Genomic DNA, 15,142 nt, shown 5'->3' with positions numbered 1-15,142 from the left:
CTAAAGGTAGTTTGGCTGAGTCCGCTCTCAGTGCCGCTGGAGTGATTACCAAATGCCAAACAGAGGTCAAATTAGTTTCAAGTTGGATATTCAACAGACATTTAACATCCAGCCAGGCTGACTGTTTGTCCCCGGCATTGAAAACTCATGCCACGTTTGTCAGTCCATGCTGACAAGTGCTTTAGTTTAAGAGACTTACTTATAAGACCCCCACATGTTCAAGCAGTTTTTGGGACAAATGTTTACTGGTCAGATGAGACTTTGCTTCACCTCCAATCAACAGTGAAAAGGCTGATCTTTGTACACAAGCAGCTTTTCCAACAAGACAACAATATTAAACATGCATAAAAAACTGCTTTCAAAGGGTTTCAGGCAGGTTTCTGGAATGTCCGTTCCAGAGACTGAACCTAAACCCTGCAAAACATTTGAGAACAATGCTTTGAACTGGCTCTGTGCCAAGAAAGAAACACATTTCAATCAAATCTACCAGTATTTCCAAGAACGGGGTCAAATATGCAAGCAGAATTTTGCCAGAAGCATTTTGCTTCATTTTTATGTATTTTTACGTGTTGTGAAGAAACCCTGAATTGCTCCGTCGTAAGAACATCAGACGTTCATTCTGAGTTTCTGGGATTCAAGTCCCTGTTCTGCTGACCAACAATAGGCTCCGAGATCGCCCTGCAAAAGTCTCCTTCTTGTCCTCAAAAGTCAGTATAATAAGTCCAGTACTGTTTTCAATAATGATACATGAAGTGTTTAGTGAAGTGGAAGGTGGCACTGTTTGTGATGATGGAGTGATGTGGAAGAGAGCTAGAAATACACATCATAGAGAAAAGAAGATTCAAAAAGCGGTGAATAAAGTTCAAGAAAGGGGAACAGCTTGGGGTTTAAAGGCCTACTGAAATTATTTTTTTTTATTCAAACGGGGATAGCAGATCTATTCTATGTGTCATACTTGATCATTTCGCGATATTGCCATATTTTTGCTGAAAGGATTTAGTATAGAACAACGACGATAAAGATTGCAACTTTTGGTATCTGATAAAAAAAAGGCTTGCCCCTACCGGAAGTAGCGTGACGTAGTCAGTTGAACATATACGCAAAGTTCCCTATTGTTTACAATGATGGCCGCATGAAGTGAGAGAGATTCGGACCGAGAAAGCGACAATTTCCCCATTAATTTGAGCGAGGATGAAAGATTTGTGGATGAGTAAAGTGCAAGTGAAGGACTAGTGGGGAGTTGAAGCTATTCAGATAGGGAAGATGCTGTGAGAGCCGGGGGTGACCTGATATTCAGCTGGGAATGACTAAAACAGTAAATAAACACAAGACATATATATACTCTATTAGCCACAACACAACCAGGCTTATATTTAACATGCCACAAATTAATCCTGCATAAAAACACCTACGTGTTTGTTATGCTAGCTCCTAGCTCCTCTGCTAGCTCCTAGCTCCATAGAACACGCCAATACAATTCAAACACCTGATCAACACACACAATCACTCAGCCCAAAAGACCGTTCACCTAACCCAAGGTTCATAAAGCTCATATATTTTTAAAAAGTCACGTACGTGACGCGCACATACGGTCAAGCTATCAAATGTTTAGCAGCCAAGGCTGCATACTCACGGTACCTGGTATTCAGCTGGGAATGACTAAAACAGTAAATAAACACAAGACATATATTTACTCTATTAGCCACAACACAACCAGGCTTATATTTAATATGCCACAAATTAATCCTGCATAAAAACACCTGCGTGTTTGTTATGCTAGCTCCTAGCTCCTAGGCTAGCTCCTAGCTCCATAGAACACGCCAATACAATTCAAACACCTGATCAACACACACAATCACTCAGCCCAAAAGACCGTTCACCTAACCCAAGGTTCATAAAGCTTATATATTTTAAAAAAGTTACGTACATACGCAAAAAAAAGTTGCGCACATACGGTCAAGCGATCAAATGTTTAGAAGCCAAAGCTGCATACTCACAGTAGCACGTCTGCGTCTTTGTCATCCAAATCAAAGTAATCCTGGTAAGAGTCTGTGTTGTCCCAGTTCTCTACAGGCGTCTGTGTATCGAAGTCAGAAGTCCTCCTGGTTAGAGTCTCTGTTATCTGAGTTCTTCCATCGTGACTGCATCTTTCGGGAATGTAAACAAAGAAGCGCCGGCTGTGTACTGTTGTGGCTGACTACGTTCGAAAAATACGTCCATTTCGCACCGACAACTTTCTTCTTTGCTTGCTCAGCTTCCTTCTCCATAATGCAATGAACATGATTGCAACAGATTCACGAACACAGATGTCCAGAATACTGTGGAATTATGAAATGAAAACAGAGCTTTTTCGTATTGGCTTCAATGTGGAAGGCATACCCGTGTTCGCCGGTCTACGTCACGCGCATACGTCATCCTCAGAGGCGTTTCGAACCGGAAGTTTAGCGGCAAATTTAAAATGTCACTTTATAAGTTAACCCGGCCGTATTGGCATGTGTTATAATGTTAAGATTTCATCATTGATATATAAACTATCAGACTGCGTGGTCGGTAGTAGTGGCTTTCAGTAGGCCTTTAAGAGCATTTTGGAGTTGATAGAGTCTGCGTAACGCTGGATTTCCTCAGATTTTGACTCCCACCAAATGTATTGCATAGAGCAAAGCTCTCTTTGGACTTTGGCTTGACAGTCTTTGAATCTGTCATGTTGGGATCCACAGGTCAATATAGGCTCTTCTTTTTTCATCAAATTGCGCCTGTACAGCCATGTTGTACTGATCAAACAAGTCTTAATTAAGTCTCTGCTTCTTGCCAAACACAGCTTGTGCAGTCGTTGTTACTACGTCCCTGAACTGGGTCCATTTGTTTGGTGTACTGCCTGTAAGGGGTCCTTTTGAATCCAATTCTTGGTCCAAGCTGGTGGGAGAGGGAAGTTTGGCTGTATTAAATGATGTTTTATGACCTATGCCTATACTTTCATGTGGTTCTCATTGGGCTAAATCCAGAACCTTGGTTAGTAGATTTCCTGCCATCTTATGTGTCTTAAACAATAAAGTTCCTTGAATCCTTCAACTCCCCCAGCCGGATACTCACCAGAACCCCCTTAGTCCAGTTCATCACCCTGGTCTTGCAGAAACTCCACTGCCTCCACGTCAAAGACCGTAGCCAATTTAAGACCATTCTTACTTTTAAGATTATCCACAACCTCGCCCTGTCATATCTTCATATATTTGGAACTTTAAAAGTATTTGAAAATGTGACATCTTAGAAGGACATACTTTTAAATACTTTTTGGGGAGTTGCTGGTAGATGTGGAACATGTAGAAGTAAGACCTATGCTGACCCGCATGTAGCAAATAAAGTAGAAGAATGTAATACAGTTATTTCTGTCAGGAGCTGGAATGCAGCTTAGCGACGTGACCTCAAGGATGCAGAGAAAATACTCACATGGAGGGGAGGAAAGAATAGAAAACTCAACCACAAAAGGAGTGGAGGAAAACAAAAGAAGGTGAGTGCAGAAGTAAATGCACAAGAGACGGAACTAACTTTGTACCGGAAACAACACACGTACGTGAAGCAGTGATCCGACGCTGTCTGGATGACAGGGCTGGACTGACATAGGAGACTGATTGGCAACATGGTACAGGTGTGTCCCGGTTGCATATCAGGCAGCTGGTGTGGAAGCCTGTGAACAGCACGAGGAAGTGAAAAACACCAAATAAGGGCACAGGACAGGAACTTATATACCACATACAGATAACAAGCAAACATAAGTCCAAAACAGTTACAAAGATGTAACAATTTCCTCACTTTCGGACGAAGATATCAACCGCTATTCTCTCTGGTCGGTGGAACCAATCAGATGTTAGGACCCGCCCACTGACTTTGATGGCTGAGTTTGAAAGATAAAATACATTTATGTATTTAATTCCATTTGTAATGAATTATCACATTTAAGTAATTATTTAAAGATGTATTTATATGTTTAGTTTTTGTCCCATTTGACCCTCCATATTTTTGGAACAGCAAGACTTCCACAATATGGACTCATTTAGCCTTTTCAAATCAAGAACACACTTATTCCAGAATGCTTATTCACTTTCATTTCAGCTATTTCTAGTTTCTTGTTTAAACTGACATTTTCTGTTGTATATTTTTCAATGTTGTAATGTTTGTATCGTCTCTAGAAAGGCACCTTATAAATAACATTGATTATTATTATTAGTATTATTCTTAAACAGAGGATTTGGTCCTTTCACATCATCTACAACCTTGTTTTCTTCCTGAGAACTACTCATTTTTTGTCATGTTTATTTTCATAGCTTCTTTCAAGCCAAACAAAGGAAATAAGATTATTTTGCCAGAGCACATTTGTATCACTACTAGAGGTATTTTGTCAAAAATAAAGGATTTAGCGTTTTATTAATATGAGCAGCAACATTTCAATGGTACTATATGTAGGACTTTACAATACTGTACTGCCATCTACTGGTGGCTTTTGGCTACCGCACGATACACTGACGTGTAGGCGAGAGGCAGTAGCTTAGTTTCACTTTCACTTTGCCTTTTACCTCATTTTTCATTATCATCAGAATAAAACACAGGACCAAAATGTATCGACGTATTGGTGAATAATACAACAATAAATACATCATTTTAGTTAATGTAACAATTACAACAAATTAATACAATTAATCATTTTATTACAAACAACAGTTTTAACAAAGTCAATAATGCAAAATAAATGTAGAAATTCAAAAAGTGATCACGCTCCTGATTTACTACAAAGCTTTGAGTCTTCTGCGCATGACACATATCGCGAGAGCAGAGCAGTCATAGACGAGAGCAGAACCGTCTTGTAACGTCAAGCGTGCCAACTGTCGTGAAAGCACATTGACGCAGAAAGAAGCCAGAAGGACGCTATTAAGTCAGTCTTATTATTTGTTCTTCAGTTTGTAAAAATGTATGTCGTATAAAATACATATTTGAGTCTTTAATTCAGGAAAAAACCCGTCTCGGTGAGCGAGAACCTTGTCGTGCTAGCAAGTTTAGTTAGCTTAGCTTGTTAGCTGCTAACAAAGAGACGCGGACGTTATCAACACAACGCTAAGTAGAGATCAAATTTGAGTGTAAAGTGTTGTGATTGTGTGAACATGTGAGTGTAAAGTGTTGTGATTGTGTGAACATGTGAGTGTAAAGTGTTGTGATTGTGTGAACATGTGAGTGTAAAGTGTTGTGATTGTGTGAACATGTGAGTGTAAATTGTTGTGATTGTGTGAACATGTGAGTGTAAAGTGTTGTGATTGTGTGAACATGTGAGTGTAAAGTGTTGTGATTGTGTGAACATGTGAGTGTAAATTGTTGTGATTGTGTGAACATGTGAGTGTAAATTGTTGTGATTGTGTGAACATGTGCGAAAGAACGATGGCAAAGTATGAGGAGGAAGTTTGTCCAACAAAAGAGAAGGAGCGACAACATCAACTACTGGATGCTGTTTTCAAGAAACATCAAGTTGTGTTACACACAACATGTTTGTTTACTTCTTACTCTCACATCTTTACTAACTTTATATTTCATTATTAACACTTTTCTTCAATAGATGCTTTGTCTTGTGGGGATGATGCAATGCTTTCATTTAGATTCTTCATGAAAAGGAGACAGTTTGAGGTTGATGTTCCTCTCAGTTTGTAACAATGTGTGATTGATTGATTGAAGGAGTTATGAGAAGTTTGCACAGGAAAGGCTACACTTTCATCACGGTACATATTCACTGCTACAACAAAGCCTGAGATGGTTTCAGTTGAAATATTTGTTCACTCACACAGACAGAACACAAAGTATGCAGAAAGTAGCAAAAAGACAACAATACTGCAAGAAAATTGCAGCAAAATGGTTTGTCTATTCCCAGTTACGAGTAGCGACAAGCTGTAATGTCGTGTCAAAGCTGCTTTGAAGGAAGTAAGGGATTTACACTCCCTTGTGGCTATTGATAGGAAGATCCACATGTTGGTGGTATAGCAGGCACACAAATTAGAACCTTTTTTGGAGTGAGATCTGGGTTGAATAGGATTTGTACAACTACCTCTAGTGTTATAATGGTCAATATATTTTGAAGTATCATGGGTATTTTAGTAGTATGGTGTATCTTGTACACCATACCAACTGCAAGAAGATGTACTCTTGTCGGCTACCAAAAGCCTCCCCACTTTAAGGAAATGGTTGGCGGAAAGGTGAGCCCGAGATGGATGGTTGAGTAGAAGCCCAATCATTTTGTTTTGGGCTGTCTGGAGTTTGTTTTTCAGGGCTTTTAAGGCGTCACGGTACTAAACATGAACTGTAGTCAAAGTGGGGTTAAATGAGTGCTTGTGTTAGAGTCTTAAGTGTATTTCTACCCACCAGTGGGGTGATCCTACTGTATAAGAACTAGGGTTGTCCGCTCCCTGTACGATCAGTGCCAGAGTTTGGTCCGCATTGCCGGCAGTTAAGTCGGACACGTTTCCAGTGAGGGTTGGACTCCGCCAAGGCTGCCCTTTGTCACCCATTCTGTTCATAACTTTTATGGACAGAATTTCTAGGCGCAGTCAGGACGTTGAGGGGATCTGGTTTGGTGGCTGCAGGATTAGGTCTCTGCTTTTTGCAGATGATATGGTCCTGATGGCTTCATCTGGCCAGGATCTTCAGCTCTCACTGGATCGGTTCGCAGCCGAGTGTGAAGCGACTGGGATGGGAATCAGCACCTCCAAGTCCGAGTCCATGGTTCTCGCCCGGAAAAGGGTGGGGTGCCATCTCCGGGTTGCGGAGGAGACCCTGCCCCAAGTGGAGGAGTTCAAGTACCTCGGAGTCTTGTTCACGAGTGAGGGAAGAGTGGATTGTGAGATCGACAGGCGGATCGGTGCGGCGTCTTCAGTAATGCGGACGCTGTATCGATCCGTTGTGGTGAAGAAGGAGCTGAGCCGGAAGGCAAAGCTCTCAATTTACCGCTCGATCTACGTTCCCATCCTCACCTATGGTCATGAGCTTTGGGTTATGACCGAAATGACAAGATCACGGGTACATGCGGCCCAAATGAGTTTCCTCCGCCGGGTGGCGGGGCTCTCCCTTAGAGATAGGGTGAGAAGCTCTGCCATCCGGTGGGAGCTCAAAGTAAAGCCGCTGCTCCTCCACATGGAGAGGAGCCAGATGAGGTGGTCCGGGCATCTGGTCAGGATGCCACCCGAACGCCTCCCTAGGGAGGTGTTTAGGGCACGTCCAACCGGTAGGAGGCCACGGGGAAGACCCAGGACACGTTGGGAAGACTATGTCTCCCGGCTGGCCTGGGAACGCCTCGGGATCCCCCGGGAGGAGCTGGACGAAGTGGCTGGGGAGAGGGAAGTCTGGGCTTCCCTGCTTAAGCTGCTGCCCCCGCGACCCAACCTCGGATAAGCGGAAGAAGATGGATGGATGGATGGATGGGTTGTACGTTATACCAGCATTCGTATAGTATGATACTAATGAATCATATTCGGTACTATACCGCCTCTAAAAAGTACTACTTCTATGATTACATCAATATTTTTTGGCATCACAACATCTTCTTTCGTTTAAAAAATATATATATTATGTTTATGAACTCAGGAAATATGTCCCTGGACACATGAGGACTTTGAATATGACCAATGTATGATCCTGTAACTATTTGGTATCAGATTGATACCCAAATTTGTGGTATCATCCAAAACTAATGTAAAGTATCAAACAACAGAAGAATAAGTGATTATTACATTTTAACAGAAGTGTAGATAGAACATTTTAAAACAGAACATAGGCAGATATTAACATTAAATGAACAAGTAGATTAATAATCCACAGTGTTTCCCATAAACTGCCAAAATACCTGTGGTGGTGGGGGCGTGGCTGTGGGCGTGGTCACCATGACATCATCGAGTAATTTGTATAATTTACTACAATGATATGATTTTCTCTAAAAAGGCTAAAAAAATGTATACTTACTAATTAATAATAACAGTTTTGTTTTAAACGTCCATCCATTTATCCATTTTACAATATAATTACAACACTTTATGTACATATTTATATACAGATTTGAACAATAAGTTATTCACTGAAATATATTTATTAATTGTGGTTCTTACAAAAAATATATCTTATAAAATATAAAAGCTAAAATGTCTCAAAGCTCTGCCCCTTTAATTAGTGCACACTAAATAATTTAACTTTAGCCTACTACTACAACCATATTATTTACCAGCAACATAAAGTGAAACAGAGGCAGAGGTGTCCTGCCACAGTCAGTAACAAATAAACAGAAAACAGTAGTGGTGGTAGATAGACACAGAGCTTCATCAAACATCTGATCCACTGAACAAAGAGCTCCAAAAATCTTGAACTTTAGACTGCCATCAGTTTTACTCCCTACACTTAACCATGTGTTTCCTACTGCCTGCAGACTTTGCACCCTTTGTTATATACACATGTTGTGTTTCTAATATAAATACATTTAATAAAGTCAAATACAAATAAGGCGACAAGAGAAGTATCCTACACTTCTCTTTTGTAAAGTAAATCTGAACAGCCTATATGGGCATCTACATCAACTATATGATTTGTCTGAGAAGCTGGAGAGGACAAAAAAAAAAAAGTTTTTATTTATTTTTTTTAAATTTATTTTTTTATTTTATTTTTTTAATTTGTGGCGGACGTAATTCTTTCGTGGCGGGCCGCCACAAATAAATGAATGTGTGGGAAACACTGATCTATTTTCGACCACTTGTCCTTAATAATGTCGACAAAATAATAGAATATACTGTAAATGACACAATATGCTACTGCATATGTCAGCAGACTAAATTAGGAGCTTTTGTTTGTTTACTTACTCCTAAAAGACAAGTTGTCTAGTATGTTCACTATTTTATTTAAGGACACACTTGCAATAAGAAACATGTTTAATGTATCCTAAGATTTTCTGTTAAAATAAAGCCAATAATGCACCTTTTTGTGGTCCCTTTTTATTTAGAAAAGTATCGAAAAGTATTGAAATATATTTTGGTACAGGTCCCGGTACCAAAATATTGGTATCGGGACAACACTAGTAAGAACAGAATTTGTCGGTTGATTCTTTGACTACCTTAGTAGTCATTTTTCCACTGGAGAGATTAGTCTCTACGATGCAGCCAAGATAGGTCATCTCATTTTTGTTTGGTATAATATTGTCACCCTCTTTGACTGTGAAGTTATCTACTTTTCTGAGGTTAGGAATTGACCCAAAAACCTGTGTACTTGCAAGTACCAGGCGAGTCTTAATTTGCCAGTTTGTGATTGAAAGCCTTGCTAGTCTAGGTCTTAAGGATTGTAGCTTCGCTTGTTTTGTGGCCATCAGCCTCAGTTCTGTGTTTTTTATGGGTACAGAAAATGATGAATGATCACTTAAGCCGCATACAGTAGTTCCACTTGTGGTGATCTTAGACTGGTCAAAAGTAACAACGAGGTCTATGAAGGTTTAAAAGGACTCACTCACCTTGGTAGTTTGCTTAATGAGCTAAGTGAGACAATGTTGGTGGCACAGCTTAGCGAAGGTTTTAAAAATGGGTGCATCCTTTCAGGACATATCTGTGTTCCAGTCCCCAAGAAGATGTAAACCTGTATCAACATGTTTACACAAAACTCACACTCACCAAATACATTTTACACTGTAATCAAATCTAATTAAAGTTATATTTTCACTTCCTGATTCTGAGTTACATGCAACAATAAGTGAAAGTAAACATTTATGTTCAATAACCAAAGTAGTCAACACTTGAATTATTAAAAGAACATAAAGGTGACTGACTTTCCTTCAGCGTGTCGTAGATGGTCTCCAATTCCTAAAGAGGAATTGTTGATGGAGATACTCCATAAAACAGCACTTAATAAAACATGTTTTTGTTAAAAGTTCCTTTTGGCCCAGCCAACAAAATGACCACCCAAAAGTATTCTGCATGATAACAAAAACATACCATGAATGTTTTTTTTTAATGATTTTGGAATTAGATTTTTTTTATTTCCATGATATTGAAGTTATGGTAATGACAATCTCAATATTTACAGACTTTACATCAGTGAAGTTAAGAATGCCTCAATCAATGCTGCCTTGTACTTATAAAACTTTTCAAATTGACTCCCATCAAATTTCCAAGTCTGTTTTTGTACTCACTGTACCACTTTTTAATTAATTTTAGGACAGAAGGTGGTATTTCCTGTGTTTTTATTGGTTGTTTTGCTACACACTTTTAACACAACACAGGAAAGAACACAAATACTCTCATTGTGTTAACAGTGTCAGTCCAAAACTATTTATATTATCTCTTTATCTTTTATCATTTATCTTATTTACTTATTTACCCAACAGACGTCCAGTAGCCCCCCCACATGAAAGAGGAAGAAGAGGATCCACACATGAAAGAGGAAGAGGAGGGAGAGTGTGTTGTAGGGCAGGAGGAGGATGATGTCAGCAAGTTTCCACTGACTGTTGTCTCTGTGAAGACTGAAGAGCATGAAGACAAAGCACCTGAGTCCTCACAGCTTCATCACAGTCCAAGTAAGCACATATCATTTTATTCTCAGGGCATTCAATCCATCACAACTGGACTGTTCACTTTGTCTTAGAAGACTCATCCAAGTAGGCTTCATCACTTCATGCTCATACACTTCAAGTCTTAAAGGCCTTCTGAAATGATTTTTTTTTTATTTAAACGGGGATATCAGATCCATTCTATGTGTCATACTTGATCATTTTGCGATATTGCCATATTTTTGCTGAAAGGATTTAGTAGAGAACATCGAAAATAAAGTCGCAAGTTTTGGTCGCTGATAAAAAAAGCCTTGCCTGTACCGGAAGTAGCGTGACGTCACAGGTTGAAAGGCTCCTCACATTTCCCCATTGTTTACACCAGCAGCGAGAGCGATTTGGACCGAGAAAGCGACGATTACCCCATTAATTTGAGCCAGGATGAAAGATTCGTGGATGAGGAACGTGAGAGTGAAGGACTAGAGTGCAGTGCAGATCGCATCTTTTTTCGCTCTGACCGTAACTTAGGTACAAGCTGGCTCATTGGATTCCACACTCTCCTTTTTCTATTGTGGATCACAGATTTGTATTTTAAACCACCTGGGATACTATATCCTCTTGAAAATGAGAGTCGAGAACACGAAATGGACATTCACTGTGACTTTTATCTCCACGACAATACATCGGCGAAGCTCTTTAGCTACGGAGCTAACGTGATAGCATCGTGCTTAAATGCAGATAGAAACAGAAGAAATAAACCCCTGACTGGAAGGATAGATAGAAGATCAACAATACTATTAAACCATGGACATGTAAATACACAGTTAATGCTTTCCAGCTTGGCGAAGCTTAATGCTGTTGCTAACGACGCCATTGAAGCTAACTTAGCAAAGGGACCTCACTGAACTATGATAAAAACATTAGCGCTCCACCTACACCAGCCAGCCCTCATCTGCTCATCAACACCCGTGCTCACCTGCGTTCCAGCGATCGACGGAAGGACGAAGGACTTCACCCGATCATCCGTGCGGTCGGCGGCTAGCGTCGGATAGCGCGTCTGCTATCCAAGTCAAAGTCCTCCTGACTGTGTTGCTGCAGCCGGCCGCTAATACACCGATCCCACCTACAGCTTTCTTCTTTGCAGTCTTCATTGTTCGTTAAACAAATTGCAAAAGATTCACCAACACAGATGTCCAGAATACTGTGGAATTTCGAGATGAAAACAGAGCTTTTTGTATTGGGTTCAATGGTGTTCCAATACTTCCGTTTCAACGATTGATGTCACACGCATACGTCATCATACATAGACGTTTTCAACCGGAAGTTTAGCGGGAAATTTAAAATTGCACTTTATAAGTTAACCCGTCCGTATTGGCATGTGTTGCAATGTTAAGATTTCATCATTGATATATAAACTATCAGACTGCGTGGTCGGTAGTAGTGGCTTTCAGTAGGCCTTTAAATCTAATCATTAGAATTTAGAGGGGAACTGCACTTTTTGGGGGGGAATTTTTCTATCGTTCACAATCATTATAAAAGACACAAAAGGTGGATATATTTAAAAAAAAAAAAATAAAGTCACATTCTAAGTAGGGCTGGGCGATATGGCCTTTTATTAATATCTCAATATTTTTAGGCCATGTCACGATACACCATATATATGTGGATATGTTTAGTCCATGTCACGATACACCATATATATGTGGATATGTTTAGTCCATGTCACGATACACCATATATATGTGGATATGTTTAGTCCATGTCACGATACACCATATATATGTGGATATGTTTAGGCCATGTCACGATACACCATATATATGTGGATATGTTTAGTCCATGTCACTATACACCATATATATGTGGATATGTTTAGTCCATGTCACGATACACCATATATATGTGGATATGTTTAGTCCATGTCACGATACACCATATATATGTGGATATGTTTAGTCCATGTCACGATACACCATATATATGTGGATATGTTTAGGCCATGTCACGATACACCATATATATGTGGATATGTTTAGTCCATGTCACGATACACCATATATATGTGGATATGTTTAGGCCATGTCACGATACACCATATATATGTGGATATGTTTAGTCCATGTCACTATACACCATATATATGTGGATATGTTTAGTCCATGTCACGATACACCATATATATGTGGATATGTTTAGTCCATGTCACGATACACCATATATATGTGGATATGTTTAGTCCATGTCACGATACACCATATATATGTGGATATGTTTAGGCCATGTCACGATACACCATATATATGTGGATATGTTTAGTCCATGTCACGATACACCATATATATGTGGATATGTTTAAGTCCATGTCACGATACACCATATATATGTGGATATGTTTAGGCCATGTCACGATACACCATATATATGTGGATATGTTTAGCCATGTCACGATACACCATATATATGTGGATATGTTTAGTCCATGTCACTATACACCATATATATGTGGATATGTTTAGTCCATGTCACGATACACCATATATATGTGGATATGTTTAGGCCATGTCACGATACACCATATATATGTGGATATGTTTAGTCCATGTCACGATACACCATATATATGTGGATATGTTTAGTCCATGTCACGATACACCATATATATGTGGATATGTTTAGGCCATGTCACGATACACCATATATATGTGGATATGTTTAGTCCATGTCACTATACACCAATATATATGTGGATATGTTTAGGCCATGTCACGATACACCATATATATGTGGATATGTTTAGTCCATGTCACTATACACCATATATATGTGGATATGTTTAGTCCATGTCACGATACACCATATATATGTGGATATGTTTAGTCCATGTCACGATACACCATATATATGTGGATATGTTTAGTCCATGTCACGATACACCATATATATGTGGATATGTTTAGTCCATGTCACGATACACCATATATATGTGGATATGTTTAGTCCATGTCACGATACACCATATATATGTGGATATGTTTAGGCCATGTCACGATACACCATATATATGTGGATATGTTTAGGCCATGTCACGATACATCATATATATGTGGATATGTTTAGGCCATGTCACGATACACCATATATATGTGGATAGGTTTAGTCCATGTCACGATACACCATATATATGTGGATATGTTTAGTCCATGTCACGATACACCATATATATGTGGATATGTTTAGTCCATGTCACGATACACATATATATGTGGATATGTTTACTCCATGTCACTATACACCATATATATGTGGATATGTTTAGTCCATGTCACGATACACCATATATATGTGGATATGTTTAGGCCATGTCACGATAACACCATATATATGTGGATATGTTTAGTCCATGTCACGATACACCATATATATGTGGATATGTTTAGTCCATGTCACGATACACCATATATATGTGGATATGTTTAGTCCATGTCACGATACACCATATATATGTGGATATGTTTAGGCCATGTCACGATACACCATATATATGTGGATATGTTTAGTCCATGTCACGATACACCATATATATGTGGATATGTTTAGTCCATGTCACGATACACCATATATATGTGGATATGTTTAGTCCATGTCACGATACACCATATATATGTGGATATGTTTAGTCCATGTCACGATACACCATATATATGTGGATATGTTTAGTCCATGTCACGATACACCAAATATATGTGGATATGTTTAGTCCATGTCATGATACACCATATATATGTGGATATGTTTAGTCCATGTCACGATACACCATATATATGTGGATATGTTTAGGCCATGTCACTGATACACCATATATATGTGGATATGTTTAGTCCATGTCACGATACACCATATATATGTGGATATGTTTAGTCCATGTCACGATACACCATATATATGTGGATATGTTTAGTCCATGTCACTGATACACCATATATATGTGGATATGTTTAGTCCATGTCACGATACACCATATATATGTGGATATGTTTAGTCCATGTCACGATACACCATATATATGTGGATATGTTTAGTCCATGTCACGATACACCATATATATGTGGATATGTTTAGTCCATGTCACGATACACCATATATATGTGGATATGTTTAGTCCATGTCACGATACACCATATATATGTGGATATGTTTAGTCCATGTCACGATACACCATATATATGTGGATATGTTTAGTCCATGTCATGATACACCATATATATGTGGATATGTTTAGTCCATGTCACGATACACCATATATATGTGGATATGTTTAGTCCATGTCACGATACACCATATATATGTGGATATGTTTAGTCCATGTCACGATACACCATATATATGTGGATATGTTTAGGCCATGTCACGATACACCATATATATGTGGATATGTTTAGTCCATGTCACGATACACCATATATATGTGGATATGTTTAGTCCATGTCACGATACACCATATATATGTGGATATGTTTAGTCCATGTCACGATACACCATATATATGTGGATATGTTTAGTCCATGTCACGATACACCATATATATGTGGATATGTTTAGTCC

The 15,142-nt window shown here is 39.0% G+C and overlaps 1 protein-coding gene across 8 annotated transcripts in view; it reads left to right on the top strand.

Moving 5' to 3' along the window:
* The window catches only part of LOC133639731 (gastrula zinc finger protein XlCGF57.1-like), a 145,181-nt gene that overhangs the window by 42,354 nt on the left and 87,685 nt on the right, over positions 1–15,142 (top strand). For 2 of the 8 annotated variants that reach the window (XM_062033314.1, XM_062033313.1), the window contains exons 5-6: positions 3,391–3,505; positions 10,382–10,570. In XM_062033314.1, the coding sequence (XP_061889298.1) occupies positions 3,391–3,505; positions 10,382–10,478 (212 nt within the window). In that variant the 3' untranslated portion in view covers positions 10,479–10,570. Of the gene's footprint in view, positions 1–3,390; positions 3,506–4,825; positions 5,016–10,381; positions 10,571–15,142 lie in introns of those variants that run through there. The other 6 variants (XM_062033305.1, XM_062033306.1, XM_062033304.1 and 3 more) reach the window with 5 other exon arrangements.

This window comes from Entelurus aequoreus, linkage group LG22 (assembly GCF_033978785.1).
Source record: "Entelurus aequoreus isolate RoL-2023_Sb linkage group LG22, RoL_Eaeq_v1.1, whole genome shotgun sequence".
NCBI lineage: Eukaryota > Metazoa > Chordata > Actinopteri > Syngnathiformes > Syngnathidae > Entelurus > Entelurus aequoreus.
The sequence above is the reverse complement of the archived record's forward strand: the minus strand, read 5'-3'. Positions and strand labels throughout refer to the sequence as shown.